The sequence below is a fragment of the Carettochelys insculpta genome, chromosome 5, assembly GCF_033958435.1.
Source record: "Carettochelys insculpta isolate YL-2023 chromosome 5, ASM3395843v1, whole genome shotgun sequence".
Taxonomy (NCBI): domain Eukaryota; kingdom Metazoa; phylum Chordata; order Testudines; family Carettochelyidae; genus Carettochelys; species Carettochelys insculpta.
Genome location: NC_134141.1, coordinates 1,850,582 through 1,870,078, shown reverse-complemented (window position 1 = coordinate 1,870,078; position 19,497 = coordinate 1,850,582). Strand labels below are relative to the sequence as shown.

Below are 19,497 nucleotides of genomic sequence, written 5' to 3'. Positions count from 1 at the left end.
TGCCAGATATGTAAATGTGCCTTATTTGCATTTTATTTCCATGCCTCTTTTGAAAGAGGAATGGTAGTGCAGACCTAGCCTAGGAGAACTAGGGGACTAGGCTCACCTGGATATTCTGAGATTGCTCCATTGCAAACTTGGCTCAGGGGCTTCCCCCACACTGACTTTCTGTACAGGATAATGGTTTCTACCTCAGTACTCAAATTTTGTTGCCTGGGGCTTGGACCACCACCATTTATCCAGCCTAACCTAGAGCAGCCACTCAGGGGAATGTGTCTGTACCAGCAAAACAGCAACAGGTGTAATGATGCTCAGAAAGGCAGACAGGCATAGAGTCTTGCAGATGGAAGAAAAAGTTGGTTAATCTTCAAGTAGGGCCCAGGTTAATTTTAAAATATCAAGTAGCCAGGCTCTTTATAATAAAGGTACTTATTTATCTCCTAACACAAGAGCTAGAAGTCACTAAATGAAATCAGGAGCAAATTTTAAACAAACTTTTTTTTTTAATCCACACTATGTACTCAACAGTGGAACTCTGTGCCGAAGCATGGCATGAAGGCCAAGCCTATAACAGAGCTTTGTAGGCCATAACCAACTTCAACTGAAATTGAAGACCAATTGACTGGTAGATTCCTTGCAGACTATCAGTATTCTAGGCAGGATTAAATGAATAATCGATCAAATCAGACACACATCAGCACAAAAATGTAGTGTTTATTTTCAGATGTATCTTATAACCTTATAAACACACTAATAGCTTCACATGAGATAGCACTACGGTGCTTGGCTGTTAAGTCTGAAGAGGAGTGGGGTGAGGCTATTTTTGTAATAATTTTCAGGGTTGGAGATTAGATATTGCTCATTTTACAAGGTGGGTCAATTTAGTAGTGAGTTATTCTGAGATATTGCTTTATAGAGGAAGACCAAGAAAGCAACAACAGTCAGGTTCCTGAAACTGTAATATGTCCTTCTATAAACACTAATTTGATATACTGAAAATTAAGTTTGTTACATCTAAAACATTCCCTGTGTTTTTTCCCCCTTTATTGTTGTTTCTGAAGAGAGCAGCCCTCCCTTACTACCTATGTCCTTTCACATAACCACAAATGTTTTACTATTAAAACTGATCCAGAAGTACAGTTAAATATAGGCTTCATTTACATGTTCATCTTCATTCTTAAAATTAAGTGCATTAATCATCCCATCCCAATCTCTGCTTTCCTCATGTGAGGGGTAGCATTTTAGACACAGATGCTAGATAAAACAGCTGGAAAATAGAGATGAAGAGTTTTTGGAACAAAACTGGATAAGCAAGACATTAAAAAGTTAGGCAAGATAGTAGCAATAAGGCAACACACTGTAAAAGATTAAATTGGAGAATACCGGGTTGTACTGATCATCCAGTTGTAATAGAGAGGCAGTGAAACTGATGTAGTTCACTGCTCTTAGTCCCTTGATGTCAACATGATTACCATGTAAAATACAGCATTTTCTAATGCAATTCATAAAATTGGCACATGGCCTTGGTGATAAAAAAAAGCCAGAATTGTAACCATTAAAATGATAGTCATGGGACTGAGGTTTCAAAGAACTGGATGTCCTTCATAACAATTCCAGGTTCCTGCTTACCTTAGGAACTTACCAAATGTTAACAGACCTTATGCATTTTATTTCTTTATCAGACCGATTTGTTTCACACATAGCTCCAGCTTTACTTTGGTACTGGCCATGACTGTTTACTTCCTATTCTTCAGCTGTCTCAGTCACTCTATACTAGCTACAGAACTGAGGAATAAGGATTTAATTTTCAGCTTTCATTCAAATAAAGCCAAGTTTTTCAGGAGTTCAACATCCATGTAAAAATAAAACAGCATAGATTTAATCAAACTCACACAGTAACATCACACAGAACAAGCTTGCTACATAAAGATGCAGAAGTTGTAAAGTTTGGAAATTTTTTTTAAACACATAAAAAAGCAGCTGCTGTGGATGTTCATGAGTTATCTCATTTGAGTACGACAGATGTGTTGAAGCACTGAGATTCTGAACAAACAGTAATCCTGGTCAGGAGAAGTGCTCTAAGATCTTAATAGAAACCCAGTTGGTTGAACTTCAGGAGTTAGTTCATGTGCATTTTAAAAAAAAAATAAAATAAAACCAACCCCACACAACTGCAAGGAGTATTAGTTACAGTGGTATCAAAGAAAAGGAAATTAAAATAATGATCTGTGTGATTCACTGGAAACAGATTACAAAACTTATTTTTACAAGGTGTACAGTGCTATTTTTTAAATTAAATTTGTGTTAGATTTTTACCTGTGGGAAAGTACATTTATGATGCTTCTCTAAATTGAAGAATTTGAGTTAACTTCTACATTTTATATAGAGAGGCATATGAATGTGACAAGATGGGCTCTCATTCCTGACTCTTCCTCAGCTCAAAGTAATCTATGGTTGAGAGGACAGTAAGTATATGGAGAAGGAAATTAAAAAGCCTGAAGATAAGAGCATCAAAAAGGACAGTCTGCTTACACAATAACTTGAATCAGATTGACTGTCAGCATCTGGAAAGGGTAAGAGACTATTTTACACAATAAAAGAAGCCTCCACAAATTGTCTCTCTCATTCAAAATAAAGTAGACAATAGCAAGCTCTTTTCAGACATCTATGTATATGAAATTTTAACATATGAAATACAAGTTGGTTAAAATACTGCTAAGAGTAGCACATACAGAAACAGTACGTCACCTATCACTGATTACAAGTTTTTACAGAAAAAATGGTGAAACACCTAAGAGAGCTCGCTGTACTCTAACTATATACACACACACCTAACAGTCATATATCATGTGTCCTGGACTCCAGGTAAGCACCTTTGTTGCAGTGTCCATTACAGGAAAACAGTCAAAAATACATTCAGAACCCTCTACAGCAGTGGTGGGCAACCTGCAGCCCAAGGGTTGCACCAGGCCCATTGGGATTCTGTATGTGACCCACAAGACATTTTATTTACCACTACCCTTGCACCAAGTTGCCAAATTTTGCCGATTTCCATCTGTGTAGCTCTTTTCTACTGATAAATTTATACACCCACATAAAGCCAGGGCACATGGTAAGATGCATGCTGATTGCACCCAACACTGACTGTAAGCAGTGTATGTTCCCCCTACATCCAAAGTGCTTCTACCCTGCAAATTTTAGATTCACAAGCACAGTTAGCAAAATTACTCTATCCTGGGAGACCATCCTGGTTACAACAATCTTGCAGTCCACTGAGATGAAAGAGGGCCACTCATGAGGCCCACTTGCTAGTCTAGGTTGCCTAACGCTGCTCTACAATAATTTCGTAATTAACATTTTAAAGCATTTTGTGATAGACAGGTGCATCCAAGATTGCCTATCCTTCAAGGAAAAACAATCTGCATAAGTAATAGTAAACAGCTCTTTGTATTTTTGTCCATACGCAACTTATTTTATAAGTTATTTATTTAAACACTTCCACAATTTTACAAAATTCCTAAAAAAAAAATTGTACTTCAGTTTCTCATCCTTGAAACATGCTACTGTAACATGATTAGGAGCTGGCTACGTTTTCACTCCTTCCATCCTACCTCCCTCCCCCGCCAACAAAAGAGCTACTGGATTTTAAGACTTGTACTCCTATGAGCCCAAGACTTGCATTTACATAATACTACTACTTAATACTTCTATAGTGCCTCTTTCAAAGCATCTCAAAGCGCTTCCAGACAGTTGTTTAAGCCTCACAACACCCCTGTGAGGTAGGTATGGTATTATCCCCATTTTTACAGGGCCAAGACTTTTTGTGTGTGTGGCACAACCACACACATTTACTACTAGGGCAGCTTCTTCAGCTGCAAAAATAGTGTTAATAGTCCAGACATAGTTCAGTTCATGGTCTTACAATTTGTATTGGCATTATTTGTATGGGCTCGGAGGAAGAATTAGAGCAAAGTGCTGGGCAGGTTGCTGCTCTGCCATCGCAGACAGGTAGTTTTGGAATGTTTATACAAATGGCTGGACTGGCTGAACCGTTTGCCACACTTTAAACAGGCATAAGGCTTTTCTCCTGTGTGCACACGGATGTGCTTCTTACAGTCTGTTAAGGTCAAGAAAGTCTTGCAGCAGATTTTACAGGCATATTTGCGAGCACCTTCTACAACCAAGACATTGTGCTCTGATAAGGCTTTCTTACATTTTGAAAGAACATCAGCAGATGCCCTGGTCAACTGTGGTGGACCAGGCTGGGCAGGATGTCCATTTTCAAAAGAGGAAGTGGTCCCATTCATTATCAACTGGGAATTAGATGTACTATCTTGCATTTGGGAGCTCCTAACAGAGGTCACAACAGGCATTTTGGGGGCTATGCGACGGTAGCCAGGAAAGCTACTAGCTCCACCTCTTGAAGAGCCCATCATTGCTCTTGACAAAGAGTGTAGTCCCAAGCCAGACCTTGGAAAGTCCATCCCAAACTGTTCAGCTGCCCGGTATCCAGAAGTCTGTACACATGGAAGACCCATTACATCCTGCATGGGTCTAACAAAGTGAGAGTCTGCAGGTTCATTGAATGGATTCTCCACATGAGAGACAGTTGCAGAGGCATGACCATTAGTAGATCCAGACTCCGGGCTCATTAAATAAGAGGCATCTCCATCCATTCTGCAATCACTGGTTGTATTTGGAATGTTGTCATCATTTTGATTAGCACCAAAATTGCCACCTCGGCTTTTATTCAGAAAATTTGAGATACTGAAAGTAGACTTATGTTCCAGGTTATTTGACACCTCCAAAATATGGATGTCACCAACCCTATCAGTACTAGATTGTGGGTCAGAAAAGCTACGATCACTACTTTCAGGACTCAGTTCTATCTTTTCTGCACTCACTACTCCTTCCACTTCAACAGACTCACTGCCTTCTGCTTGGGAAGTGACATCACTCACTTCATCTTGAGGCTCTGGGGAACTCAAAGGCTCAGATTTAACCACCACCCTCATGTGTTCTTTTTCACCGAGGCTGATCTCTGGATTTTCACACTGGAAGTTGTTTTTCTCAGAAGTCGCCTCCTGGTCAAAACTAGTTTCCACTTGTGTTGCTTGCGATGCCATGGTCATTTGTGAAATGGGTCCTCCACCATTGTCAGACTGGCTGGGCACTTGAGCATCTTCTTGAGCACTAAAAGACTGATCAAACATAATGGTATTATCCTCTTGATTATCGGTAACATCAGCTTTAGAATTGTCCACAATCTTCAGAGAATCTGGTGAAAAAAATTCTTCTCGGGAATGAACTGACTGCCCACTCTCTGGAGTAACATCTGAAATGATGGAATCATCTATAGTAGGCCTGATTCGCTGTCTGGCCCGGTCTTCAGAAGACTGTTTACGTTTGTGGAGACGCCGAATAGGAAAAGTAGTACGCTGTTCCATGTTACTTCTCATTGATGAGCTCATCGTATTTTGTTGCTCCTCTGCATTCTGGGTGGAATTCAATGCTGAGCTCACTATACTTAGTCCAAGCTGCTGAAGCATGAAAGATCTTTGCATGCGTGCATTCTGTTCTTGAACTCTGTCGCTAGGTGGCGACATCGGCAGCGTCCTTGTGGTAAGGTAGTGTTTACATGCTTTAACAACAGAGTTCAAATGTAAGTGAGAAGCTGCCAGTAAGACATCCATAACATTGCTCTCTCCAAGCATCAGTGTGGAGGTGTACATCATGTCAATCAGAGCAGCAAAGGCCTCAGCTGTCACTACTTCACTGTCCAGCTGGATCATGTTCATGGTTTGATCTCCCTCTGCTACAGTAAACAGAGCTCGAAAGTGTGTGCTGCATGCTGCCAAAACAGAGCGATGGGCTTTGAAATGCCTGTTCCCCACCACGATGACACAGTCACAAAGTTGACCATGAAGGCGCTGGTAGTTTAGCTGTTGAAAGATTTGCTCAAAATGTCCTGGAAAATCCATGATCCTACAAAATAAAAGAGGAAAATGATGTCAGAAAAAGTGGCTGAAGTTCTATTTATATCACAATGAACAAAGTTTAAAAAATGGAAGGCAGGTGGCTCAGAGGCAAATGATCAATAACTGATCTTGTTACTTACCAGCACCATATTACTATAACACTTATGCTGGCAACCTTGTGAAGCAGCATAGGGTAGTTGCAGCCTCTTCTAGATGCACTTCTTTTTTTCAGAATGTACTCTAATGTAGCTCCCAGCTAAGTATCAAACATATTAGAGCTGTTAAACTATAGTTAAAGTGTCTAAAACTTTATTAGTTTCAGTTGCTTATAACTACACCAAACTTTAACCCTTCAGGATAAAATTTTCATGCCTAATTTCCCCATACTAAAAAAAAAAGATAACCATTTCACCACAAAGCTTCAACATCTCCATATTCTGCTGGAGGGGGTAGGAGAGTAAGAAAGTTAAAGACATCTTCTTGAAGCCCCAGTAAAAATTCACCCAAGCATTGCTATGCTCTATGAAATCTGTCAGCACAAGGTCAGATTTATTAAGAGTGTGGCATTTAAATTCTCTGAAGATTCCATCTTCACTGAGCATGTCCCAGCCCAGGTCGTTCCTTGACATTGCTCCTCCAGGAAGCCATGAGAACTGAAAGCCGGGACCATGTCTTGCCTTTGTTCTCAGTGCTGGCACTCAAGAGGAGGAAGCTGCCTGCCAAAAATTCAGAGGTGTGAGGAATAAGGAGGGCATAGCACAAATCAGAGGGAATGAGGGGAGTAGGGGGATATGGTGGGAGCAAACACCAGGTGGACTGGACAAAAGATAGGGAAGGGGGGATGAGAGAAGGGGAACAGATGGAAGAACCTAGAACCAGCAGGTAGCACTGTCTTACAAAACCTGCAACTTAACCCACAAGGCTTCTGTCTCTGCATTCCTCTGCTATCAGCAAAGGTAACAGTTTGCAACCCTGAGGATTACTCCACTAACTCAAGTGGTAGAAGAAGGTGCTGTGGATATAAAGGTCCAAACCCTATTGCAGATCCAATCTGAGGGTCAGTGCCAGTATTTAATTTGTATCATGTGGAACCAAATATTAAAAAAAAACAGGAACTCACATAAGATTCACATTAAAAAAACGCAAGGGTTGCAACCAAGCACTCAAATTAGGAAATGCTAAAATTAAGGTTGAACAATTCAGCTCCTTTGTGTGTCTACACAATGAGAGTTTTTAAATGATATGATCATATATCACGCTTTTACCTCACAGCCCCATCTCCGTCTGTGCACAGACTGGACAGTGCTCTGAGAATGAACCAGGATTGCATAATAAATTAGGATGCTGTCAGTAGGGCACTTCATTTGTTGCAGAAGTTAGGTGCACAAGGAAGGTGGCAGAGGATTGTAGAAAGAGAAAGCATATTCTAATGCCAATGTGGGGAATCTCTCTCATTAAAAACAAGAATCCTGTGGCACCTTACAGACTAACAGATATTTTGGAGCATAAACTTTTTGTGGGCAAAGCTTATGCTCCAAATATCTGTTAGTCTGTACCTCCAAAAACAACAAGAATCCTGTGGCACCTTATAGACTAACATGTCTACCTCCTGACATTTTTCTTATCGGGGCACTGATAACCCCTTCCTTCACCCTGCAAAGTCAGTCACTGGCCACACAGAGCCCTGTTTAGGGCAGGAGCCATGGAGGGTGCCAAAAATGAGGGGCTCAGGAGGGGGTGAGGGCTCCAGCTGCAGGTGCAGATTCTGGGGTGGCATTGGGGAGGCTATTGTGGGGGTGCAGGGAGTAGGTAGGAGTTAGAGAGCTCAAGCAGGCTGGGGCAGGATGTCGAGGGGCAGGCTCTGGATGGAAGTTTGGGTGTGGAAGAGAGCTCTGGCCTAGAGCAGGGGGTTGAAATGCAGAAGGGGATGCTGCGTGCTTACCTTGGCCAGCTACTGTTTGGTGGCACAGAAGGCTTAGGGCGGGCTCCCTATCTGACCTGGCTCCATGCTGTTGCCACTCTGAGAAGCAGCTGGCGAGTCACTGCAGCCAACCCGCAAGAAGGTATGGGAGATGGCTCTGTGCACTGCCCCTGCCTACAGTCCCTCTTCCACCCACAGCTCTCACTCGGCTTTCAGGCAACAACTCTGGGAGCTGCAGGGGCAGGGCCTGTGAGCAGAGTGCTAAGCTTCCCTGCTCGCTCCAGCAGCGGTGCTCACAGCTACAGCCCAGAGTGGAAGGGAGGAACCAAGACTCAGGGATTCCAACCTGCAACATGGAGATTTGCTGTGGATGAAATGAAATTAAGCAGAGGCCAGTCCCAGCCCATGGGCCAGAGGTTCCACATGCCATTCTAACAGGTAAGGATGCTCAAACCCACTCCAGAGAACTGAATTCTACCCCTGCCTCTGCCACAGAGCTCCTGTATGATGCGTGACAAGTCAAAATATCCACAGCTATTAATTGGAGGTTCCTCATTTTTTGACTACCCAAAACAAAACTCCTGCAGCCAGATTCGCCAAACATTCTCAACTGCAACTGTAGTCAAATGGAGCAGTGGTCTGAACATAAAATTACTAAATATTCTGAAACCCTTTAGAGTTTCAAGCTGGGCACCCAAAAATAGTTGACATCTGACAATTTTGGCCCTTTCATCTCATAGGGTACCAACAGGTGTCTTTAATGAACTTTTAATTAGAGGCACGCTTTTTCCCCCACACAAAAACTGCCATAAAGCAACTTGGGTATCGCCTGACAATTGTACACAAAACCAAATCAACCACTTTGCAGTTCGAAAGAAAGAGACGGTGGAAATCCCTGGAAGATGCGTGTGCTAGGTGCGGAGCAGACATCAGATTAGACCACCACTTAGTAGTTGCTAAACTCAAAATGAAACTTGTGGCAAGAAAGTGACAGCCCAGCACAAGAACTAGATTCAATGTGGGGAAGCTGAGGATACAAAAAAATGAAAGAAGCCTTCCAGATTACCCTGAGCAATTGCTTTGAGGCACTCCAAAGCGAGGAAGGAGCAGAACAAACAGTGGAGGGAGTCTGGAGTTCAAGGCAGAAAGCTATAGTGGAAATGTGCAATGTGGTGTTAGGGTGACCTCCCAATAACCGGAAGGATGGCAAGGCAGCAGGACCTGATAATATTGCACCTGAAGTACTCAAAGATGGAGGAGATGCTATAGTGGACCAGCTACACCAGTTTTCTAAATCTGATATGGACAACAGAAGAAATTCCAAAGGATTGGAAAAGAGGGCTGCTAGTGAAACTCCCTAAATCCGGAGATTTGTGTGAGAAGTAGAGGGGGATCGCTCTCCTGCCTATTCCAAGCAAAGTACTAACCAAAATTATCCTGGAACGAAAGATGCCACAGACTGCAAACCATGAGAAGAACATGCAGGTTTTAGGAGAAAACCAGACAGTAACACTCCGGATCATCGTAGAACAGTGCATTAAATGGCAAAGGCTACTCTACATCAACTTCACAGACTTCATGAAAGCCTCCGACAGTATGGACAGGCAGTCCATTTGGACCATCATGCAACATTATAGAGTCCCAGGCAAGCTGATTACCGTCAAGGGTTCGGAAAGAACTCAAATGTGATATTCACCCGAGGGTTCTGAAAGAACTCAAATGTGAAATTGCGGAGTTAACAACAGCGGTTTGTAACCTATCCTTTAAATCCGCTTCGGTACCCAATGACTGGAAGACGGCCAATATAACGCCAATATTTAAAAAAGGCTCCAGAGGAGACCCTGGCAATTATAGACCAATACGTCTAACATCAGTACCAGGCAAATTAGTAGAAACAATACTAAAGAATAAAATTGCAAGGCACGTAGAAGAGCACGAATTGTTGGGCAAAAGTCAGCATGGTTTCTGCAGAGGGAAGTTGTGTCTAACTAATCTATTAGAATTCTTTGAAGGGGTTAATAAACATGCGGACAAGGGGCACCCACTGGACATAATATACCTAGATTTCCAGAAAGCCTTTGACACGGTCCCACACCAAAGGCTTTTATGTAAATTAGGCAGTCATGGGACAGGAGGAAAGATCCTTTCATGGATCGGGAATTGGTTAAAAGACAGAAAACAAAGGGTTGGAATAAATGGTAAATTTTCAAAATGGAGGGGGGTAACTAGTGGTGTTCCCCAGGGGTCAGTCCTGGGACCGATCCTGTTCAACTTGTTCATCAATGATCTAGAAAATGAGGTAAGCAGTGAGGTGGCAAAGTTTGCAGATGACACCAAGTTGTTCAGGACAGTCAAAACCAAAAGGGATTGTGAAGAACTACAAAAAGATCTCAGCAAACTGAGTGATTGGGCAGCAAAATGGCAAATGAAATTTAATGTGGGTAAGTGTAAGGTAATGCACATTGGAAAAAATAACCCAAATTACACGTACAACATGATGGGGTCAAATTTAGCTATGACAGATCAGGAAAGGGATCTTGGAGTTATAGTGGATAGTTCTCTGAAGACATCCACGCAGTGTGCAGCGGCAGTTAGTAAGGCAAATAGGATGTTAGGAATTATTAAAAAAGGGATCGATAATAAGACAAAAGATATCATACTTCCCCTATATAAAACTATGGTATGCCCACATCTTGAGTACTGTGTGCAGATGTGGTCTCCTCACCTCAAAAAAGATATATTGGCATTAGAAAAGGTACAGAAAAGGGCGACTAAGATGATTAGGGGTTTGGAACGGGTCCCATATGGGGAGAGGCTAGAGAGACTGGGACTTTTCAGTCTGGAAAAGAGGCGATTGAGAGGTGATATGATAGAGGTATATAAAATCATGAATGGTGTGGAGAAAGTGAACATAGAAAAATTATTTACCTTTTCCCATAATACAAGAACTAGGGGACACCAAATGAAATTGATGGGTAGTAGGTTCAAAACTAATAAAAGGAAATTTTTCTTCACACAGCGCACAGTCAACCTGTGGAACTCCTTGCCGGAGGAGGCTGTGAAGGCCAGGACTCTATTAGGGTTTAAAAAAGAGCTCGATAAATTTTTGCAGGTTAGGTCCATAAATGGCTATTAGCCAGGGGTAAAGTATGGTGCCCTAGCCTTCAGTACAAGGGCAGGAGATGGATGGCAGGAGATAAATCACTTGATCATTGCCTTCTGTTCTCCTTCTCTGGGGCACCTGGCATTGGCCGCTGTCGGCAGACGGAATACTGGGCTGGATGGACCTTTGGTCTGACCCAGTATGGCCATTCTTATGTTCTTATGTCATTAAGAAATTGTATTAAAAAATATTCCTGCCAAGTCATCCATAATGGAAAACAGTCTGAAAAATTCCAGGTCACAACAGCTGTACACCAAGGCTGCTTTTTTTCCTCCATTACTCTGAGTGTCCTAAATTGGGTCACAAAAACAGCATATGCCGACTCAGGATGGGACCCAAACCAGGAAGCTTAAAGATCTAGAGTTTGCAGACAGCTTAGCCCTGCTTGCAGACAAACTAGAGCATAAGAAAGAGAAGACAGATGCCCTACAGGAAACAGCTGAGCGAATGGGCCTCAAGATCGGTCAAGAGAAGACCAAGTTGGTGTGCATTAATAGTAGACAAGAAAATGAAATTACAACTGAAGGAAAAGCAGTGAAAGATGTTCACTAGTTTGTATACTTGGGGAGTGTTACGAGCAAGAATGGGGGCAGTGAAGAGGACATTAGTGTGAAAATACAAAAAGCACAACAAGCCTTTGCCATATTACGACCAATCTGGTATACAAGAGACATTTCAACAAGAACCAAACTATGTATTTGTATTTCCAGTGTGAAGTCAGTGCTGCTGTATGGCTCAAACATGGCACGTTGTCCAGAGTAACGCTAAGAAAATTCAGATGTTTGTCAATAAATGCCTTAGACACATTTTCCAGCTAAAGTGGTATGATAGAATGCCAAAAGAAACCTTGTAGACCAAAACAAACCACAAGCCAATGGAGGTCCAGATCAAGAAGAGAAATGGCGATGGGCAGGCCATATCCTGTGTAAGGACTGCAAGGAATGTATCATGAGACATGCTCAGAATGGAATCCAAAGAGAAAGTGGAAAAGGGGATGTCCCAAACAAACATGGCAATGAAGCTTCTTGGACAAAGTAAAAGCAGCTGGTTTGACGTGGGATCAGTTCAAGACTATTGCCAAGGATCATAAGAGATGGAGGATGACTGTGGAGGCCCTATGCTCCATTAGGAGCTCAAAGGATTCTGTGAAGATATATTAATACTTGTGAAGTCTACGGATGTTAATGAGCGCACCACAGAAATGCACATGAAGAAATTGCTGCATAGCTTAGGCTTAAGATTTCCCCCAAAATTAATTCCTGCTTGAATGAGAGCAACTCTTTTTAGGAAAAACATCCAATCTTGATTTGAAAATTGCCAGCGATGGAGACTCCATAACAAAGAGGTGAATTACCTTTGCTGTTAAAAAGTTGTTCATTTGCTGGAGTTTGTTATTTTAAGTTGGTTAGACATCTGACATAATATATCTGCTCTCCATGTAGCGTACTTACAAGACATGATTAAACCACCATTTAACCTTCTCTTAGACACACAAAATAGATTGAAATATTCAAGCAGCTCAATCTAAGGCATATTTTCCCATCTGCTAATCACTCACGTGGTTCCTCCCTGAACCTTCTCCAATATATTAACATCACACGAACTGTAGACATCAGAACTGGGCACAGTATTGCACAGCAGATGCACCAGAGCCAAACACAGAGGTAATAAAGCCCTCCCTACTCCTACTTGATAGTCTCCTGTTCATATATCTATCAATCATGTTAACCTTTCTGGCCACAAAGTCACTCTGCAGGCTCATGTATGGCTGATTATCCACCATGATCCCCAAATGTTTTCAAAATTACTACTTCACAGGAGAGAGTCTCTCATCCTGTAAGCATTCTTTGTTCCAAGATGTGTGATTTTAACATTTGGTCACATTAAAATATATCATTTGCTTACACCCAGCTCACTAAATCCGTGGTATCCAAGAGGAAGACACCTGATCGCCATGGGCCCAGCCCCAAGTGGCTGGGAACTGGGGCGGCAGCTCCAGTGGCTTGTGCGGCAGCTCCTAGGGTGCCATGTGGCAGTGGCTTGGGAGCTTCAGCACCACATGGCTGGCTCAGAGGCCGTGGCGGCACAGTGCCAGAGAAGCCATCGTGCCACTGTGCAGCCCCCAAAACCAGCCACATGGTGCACAAGCTCCCGAGCTGCTGCTGCCATGTGGCGCCCAAGGAGCCACTGCCCAAGCTCCCAAGCCACTGCCCAAGGAGCCACACCAGCCCGCCAACCCGTATTGACCACAATATGCTCCCCCATTATCCACATGTGTCGAAAGGGGAGCATATTGGACACCATGGGACTAAATTATCTATATTCCTTTGTTTCACCTTAATTAACATTTCCTCAATCTTTAGGTCACTGTCAAACGTTAGTAGTCATGATTTTAGGTTTACTTCCAAGTCATTATAAAAATATCCCTGCCCCCTGCATGTGCACACTGGACTGGGGACCCTATAGCCCCCAGGGATGCAGGTAAAGCTGAGCAGGCTGGGGGCAAGGCTGAGGCGCAGGGCCACAGTACCTGCACTGCAAGTCAGGCATGAAGGGGGTCAGCTGGGGGTCTCACTCCAACAGCCCTGGCAGCTGCAACACACCTTGGGCAGCCATTTTATATTTGCAGCAGCAGCAGGCGCTAGCCCCAGCCTGGCCTCTATAGAGCGAGGCATCCAGCCCCACCTCCCTCCTGAGGGTATGACACGGCACAGCCACTGAGCAGCTCCCCGTGGCCCTGCCGCCAGACTCCACATTCCTCCCGCTGCTGCCCAAAGCCACCCATTGTGCTGGAGCCCAGGAGCCCATCGTGTTCCACTCTCCCATCTGCCCATGCCTGCAGGGAGAGAGTGATGCTGGGCAGCGCTGGGAGCAGCTCTGGGAGCTGGGGACCTCCAGGTAGGGATCTGAACTGGGCCCAAGGAGTTTCCTTCTGAACGCCAGCAAGAATTCAGTATTCATGAAAACTACACATTCGCGAGGGTTCTCAACACCAAAACCTTGCGAATGTCACAACCCTAGCGTATTCTCAATCTCCATCAATCTGCAAAAGCAGAAGAGATCCACTCAGAGGGCCTCCCTGACACTTACTACCTGCCCCTCAAATAATGGCTCCAAGTTTAAACAGAAAATTCAGTACAGTAGGCCCCCAACTTATGCAGAAGTTGTGTCCTTGCCCCCGCATAAGTCAAATTTCACATTATTCAGGGAAGCCAGGAAACTCACCAGTGTTGGTCAGTTTAGCCACTCCTCTGTGCTGGGGGCAGCTGGAGCCTGACACCAGCTCCCCACCATCCTGAGTCACGTTAAACTGAGATATGTGCAACTTGAGTGTGCATACCTTGGGGTTCTACTATATCCAACATTCCCTTGTTAAAAGCAATCCACTGTGCATGAATCAAATCTCAAAATACTCTACGAAGCCAAAGAAAGCTGCATTTAAGTATCCCAGGAGAAAGAGTAGACAAAGATACCTGAGCATGTCATCTTACTCAACAGGACACCAAACTTCTAAATCAAACACACCAAGCTCAGTTTACCATTGACTGGAAATTCAAGACCCCTAGTAACTCTTCTCTCAACTATTCATAATTTTGAAGCAGTCTGGAAATCAGACATAAGTTTTTAAACAGTGAGAGTAATTAGCCATTGCATAATTTACCAAGGGTTGTGGTGGGTCACTGACAATGTTTTAATCAAGACTGGATGTTTTTCTAAAAGATCTATTTTAGGATATATTATAGGGAAGTTCTATGGCCTGTGTTACACAGGAGGCCAGACTAGATCACTACAGGATTTGCTGCTGGCTGTGGAATTCTACAAATCTCTGCTTTTTTTTTTTTTTTTTAAAGTTCCAGCAATAATGATTTAATTTAATTCAGAATGCAGAAACACACTTGTAACACAAAAATGAACACAGGCCAAAGTGACAAATATCATTTGCACTTCCTCCAGTGTAGATGATACACTGTCTAAATCAGCTGTCTTCATGATTTTAAACTTCCAGTTATTTCATCTATAAATTAAGTATGCCTCCACCAAATCACTACTACATTTGAACTGAGATTTGACATTCTCCCCTGCTTCTGGTCTCTTCAAATCACATTTGTATTAAAATTATTTCAAGAATGTATTTTCTCATAGCAGTGTACGCTGCGACAAAGTAACAAAGTCTGTGTATTGTACAATCTTTCATACAAATCCATAATATAGTTTGATACTTTAGTGTGTACTAATTAATAAAAAAAATATCGTGGATGAAGCAACAACCATAATTTTGTATTTCTTAACTCTCCTAAAACCTCAGCAATTAGTTTGTTTTTTAAAGGACAAGTTTATTTGCCATATATTCAATTAACGTAACTACATCTAAACTAATTACTTATTATGGGAAATAATAAACTAGAAATGAACTTTTACAAGCACTGAATAATTTGTACAGTGGCACAAGAAAGTTAATAGAAAAAGGTAGGCCACTTAAATTTAGAATAGAGCAAATTACACTGCTCCCTTTGCTTTGTTACATATTTGAACTTTATATCAAAGTGTAACAGTAGCCATGTGATAACTAGTTTGATCTTTGCAGAGTTTTTCTTTGATAGTAACTTTGCATAAGATGACGTAGACTCTAACCCATGGATTCTCAACCTACGGGTCGGGACCCAAATATGGGTCGCCATTAGATTTTAAGGGTCACCGGCTGGGAGGCTCTAAGGCACATGTGGCTCTTTAAAGAGCCATTTGTGGCTGCGGATGTTGCTGCCTGACTCCTCCAGCTCCCAGTCCCTGCCCTGTCACGCTGAAATGGAACTCAATTTAGTTGATTTAATGGCTGGCAGGAGGGAGCCAGCCATTAAACCAATTAAATTGAGTTCCATTTCAGCACGGCAGGGAACTGCTTGTGTTGCAGGTGGGGTAAGGGATGAGAGGGGCTGGGAAGTTTAAACCTGGGAGCAGGAGGGCAGTTTGGAGCTGCGAGGGGTTTAAGCCAGGGGCATAAGGGAAGAACCTCCCCCCCCTCCGATTTTGAATTGCCTTGGGTCACAAAAAGTCTTACTGAATTGTCAAAATGGGTAGCCATCTCAAAAAAAGTTGGGAACTGCTGCTCTAGCCATATCAATTAAAACAATAAAGCTCACACCTGAAATCATCACAGTTGCCAAATAACCTTCATATAGTCTACATACAACTATCTTTTTATACTTTGGCAGTTTGTTTTGCAACATGTTGCATCATTTGTTTTACCTCCCATTATACTTACTATTTAACTAGTTCACTGTTATAAATATAAATCAGTAGTAGTTCTAAAACAAGCACCTGAAATTATTTAGAATTTTCAGAGAATAAAAACAATCAAACCAGGGTGGGGAATGTAGGGTTGGAAGGGAGCAGGGAGGAGGAATAGTTGTTACATTATAACTGTTTGGGTACACTAAAAAGGCAAACTGGAGTCAAAAAGAACTAAGCTATATCAAAAATCATTTCACACCTACTTGTACAGCAAGTCACTTGCAGCTGTACAGATTAAAATGGTCGCCATATGACCCTTAAATAAGAAGGCATTGCAGATATTCAACAGTACAGCTCAATTTAGCATTCAGTATCCAAAAATAAAATAAAATAAAAACCTGTAAAAGGTTCTTTTTCGAAAACTGCTTCACATACTTGGTCACATGATTTTGTAACACTTGATTTGCTTAGAATCACATTTAAAAAAACTCGTTTCAGAGAGTCTTGTAGGAAAAATCAAATGCCATCTTTCATGTCACTAGACTGTAATGTATCAAATACTGTTTTGGAATATCTCATTCCCTCCAGGCTTCAGAGTGTCAGTAGCATAAATCATGTCTTGAAAGTGAAAGATTTGTGTGAGCTGACAAAATTTGAATCTGCCAAGAGGAAATCTTAATGGTAACATGAGCATGAGGTCTGACAGAAGTATAAAAAAAAAGCGCCATCTGGTTTTCTGAAAATCACACACTATCCGGTAGCTGTATTTTTTACACACACCACATTTTTATCATCTGCCTAAGTATTCTTATACAAGCACAACTGGTTCAGTAGCATTAACCCATGACTAGAGATTCAATATTGTAGTCTCTCATTCATACAAATAGCCAACACAGTGAAATCCACAAGATTTTGCTCACTTCAGAATGAATCAGCCTGGCTCTGTAGATATTTTCCATTGTATCTACTACAGATAGGAAGAGCTTATTACACCACCTACAAAGCTGCACTAATGTGAAAACTCAAGATTACCAGCACAAATAGTTAGAGATGGCAAGTATGACTGACAACCTAAGTTCCCTGTAAACTGCAGGGCTGACTAATTTGCATCTGGGTAGCACTCACGGCACCAGGAGGAGAGCCATCCCACCCCCAATCTAGATGGACCTCCACCCTGCATGACAGGGAAAAGGAAAGTCTTATCCTAATACCTCTACTCCAACCCAGAAGGCCCACCCCTCCCACACACACTGTGGCCCAGGCCTTGCACCTCAACCCTCTACCCCCGCCCTGAGTCCCCCAGACTCAGTCACAGCCTTCATACCCCAAACCTCTGATCCAGCCCTGAGGCTCCCCGCCAGTCAGAACCCCTTGGTCCCATTCCCACCGCAAACCAGGGGAGCTGTGAGGGGATGCTGAGCGCAAGGACTGTCCCTGGTGGGGGGCACACAAAGGGCAGCTGGGAGGAGTAGGGGCAGGGCTGTCCCTGCGGGGAGGGGGCTTTGGGTGTGTGGTGCCGGGCCCGGGCCCGGGCCGAGACACCCCGACTCCCGCCGTCACTCACCCGCCGACCGGGCCCCGCCCCTCCCGCTCCGATTGACTAGCGCCGGCGACACTAACCTCGCCGTCTCCAGGCCCCCGGCGCATGCGCAGTGTCCCGACCCCCCTCCTGCTCACTCCCCCCGACCCGCGCGACAAGCGCTGACAAGAGACCAAACCGCCCCAGCGCGCCGCGCCGCCCCTGCCTCGCCTCACCTCCCTTCCTGCGACTACGCGTCTCGGGGCGGGGCGGGGCGGGGCGGGCCCGTCGTTCTCCGCCCGGCGGGATCCTCACCAGCTCACTTCACTCTCCTCCCCCCTCCACTACAACGGCCTCGCCGGCAGCAGGAAGTGACGCCATACAACCTTGGCCAATTAGCGGGAAGGGGTGGATCCGCAAAGAAAAAAGGTCCAAAGCTTTCCGGGCAGGGAAGCTTCTAGCTAATCGCAGGGCTCCATTTGCCGCCCTTCGCCCCGGAAGCGTGGGCTCGGCCAATCAGAAACCAGTTTGCTGACAAATACCCAGAACTAGGCGGAGGGTATCAATAAGCTGTATCCTGATTGGACAAGAGCTAAATGAGCCAGTCAGGATGCGATTTGCCTCCCGGCCGAGGCTCAGGAGCGCCCCCTGCCCCCCCGCAGCTGCAGGAGCCTCAGCGCCGGGCCAGTCAGAGCACAGAGAGCCCGGGCGCTCCCACGCGGGAGAGCGCTCAGAGTCCTCCGCGCGGGGCTTGGTAGAGCAGCGCTGCGCGCTGAAAAGCGACCCACGAGCCATTGCTGAGTCCCCCCGCGCAGCACTCGGGCCGGTCCCGGACGTGACCGTGACCCCCACGCGCCTCCTAGAGCCTGACGCAGCAGTTTGCGGGGTGATGAGCTTCCCTGGGCCAGACCCCCTTCCGCAGCTCGCACGCCGCCTCCCCAGCACGGGGCGTACGGAGCCCGGGCTGGTCAGGCGAGGTCTGACCTGAAGACGCGGGTCTGTCGCGCCAAAGCTCGTCACCTAACACATTAGCTTGTCCGTCTGCCCAGGGCCCCGCGACTGCCGCTTTGCTTTGGTAGCGCGCAGGCGGGGACGCCCACCTCGCGTCACGTACCAAGTGCGCTGACCGGGGCGAGCCGCAAGTTCACGTGCCCGCGCGGGCCGGGTGCTCTTCGCGCTAGTCACCCGTGCAGCGAGCAGGTCGCCCTGCGAACGCCGCTGACCTCACGAGTGGCATCATGTTCTACAGGCCAGCGGGCTCAGCGGCGCCTATGGACAGAATAAGCGGGCGCGAGTCGGACGCCAGGCGCGGCGGCACAAAGCCCCGGGGCAGCGCTGTTCCCCCCCGCCCGGGGCGCATCGCCGCGCACGTGGCATCTTCGAGAGCCACAAGGAGTCCGGGGGCACCTTGCAGACGAGCAGACGCTTTGGCGGGCAGAGGGGCCCGGGCCGGAACTCACGCCAGCCTGACGCCACCCGCACGGCCCGGAAGGGAGCCTGGGGGCGGCTTTCGCACTGCGCCCCCTCCCCCCACCTTCCGCTGTTCTCACCTTCTTGGGGGCCGGGGGAGGGGGCCGCGCGCACCCGCATTAACGCCGCCGCAGCTGCGCCTCTCCTGGTGCACGGCCGACGAGCGCTCCAGCCCGCAAGGCGTTAGCCCGGGGCCCCGCTAGGTTTTAGGGCACCG

The 19,497-nt window shown here is 45.0% G+C and overlaps 1 protein-coding gene across 7 annotated transcripts; it reads right to left on the bottom strand.

The window, feature by feature from the left end:
- Window positions 1–694: 694 nt before the first annotated feature.
- ZBTB5 (zinc finger and BTB domain containing 5) lies at window positions 695–19,495 on the bottom strand. 7 transcript variants are annotated; one of them, XM_074994515.1, is made up of 3 exons: window positions 19,361–19,468; window positions 6,119–6,234; window positions 695–5,985 (listed from the first exon to the last, which is right to left on the bottom strand). In XM_074994515.1, the coding sequence occupies exons 2-3, from the start codon at window positions 6,166–6,168 to the stop codon at window positions 3,963–3,965; spliced, it is 2,073 nt and encodes a 690-aa protein (XP_074850616.1). In that variant the 5' UTR covers window positions 6,169–6,234; window positions 19,361–19,468; the 3' UTR covers window positions 695–3,962. The 7 variants fall into 7 exon arrangements, with proteins under 7 accessions (XP_074850616.1, XP_074850619.1, XP_074850620.1 ...); XM_074994518.1 differs by lacking the exon at window positions 19,361–19,468 and adding an exon at window positions 18,925–18,985; XM_074994519.1 differs by lacking the exon at window positions 19,361–19,468 and adding an exon at window positions 18,047–18,094.
- Window positions 19,496–19,497: the final 2 nt, after the last annotated feature.

Coding starts and splice junctions, on each gene's coding strand:
- ZBTB5 (XM_074994515.1), bottom strand. CDS start 6,168: ATGCTGCTTCACAAGGTTGCCAGCATAAGTGTTATAGTAATATGGTGC. Junction 5,986..6,118: donor GTTATAGTAATATGGTGCTG/GTAAGTAACAAG, acceptor TTTATTTTGTAG/GATCATGGATTTTCCAGGAC.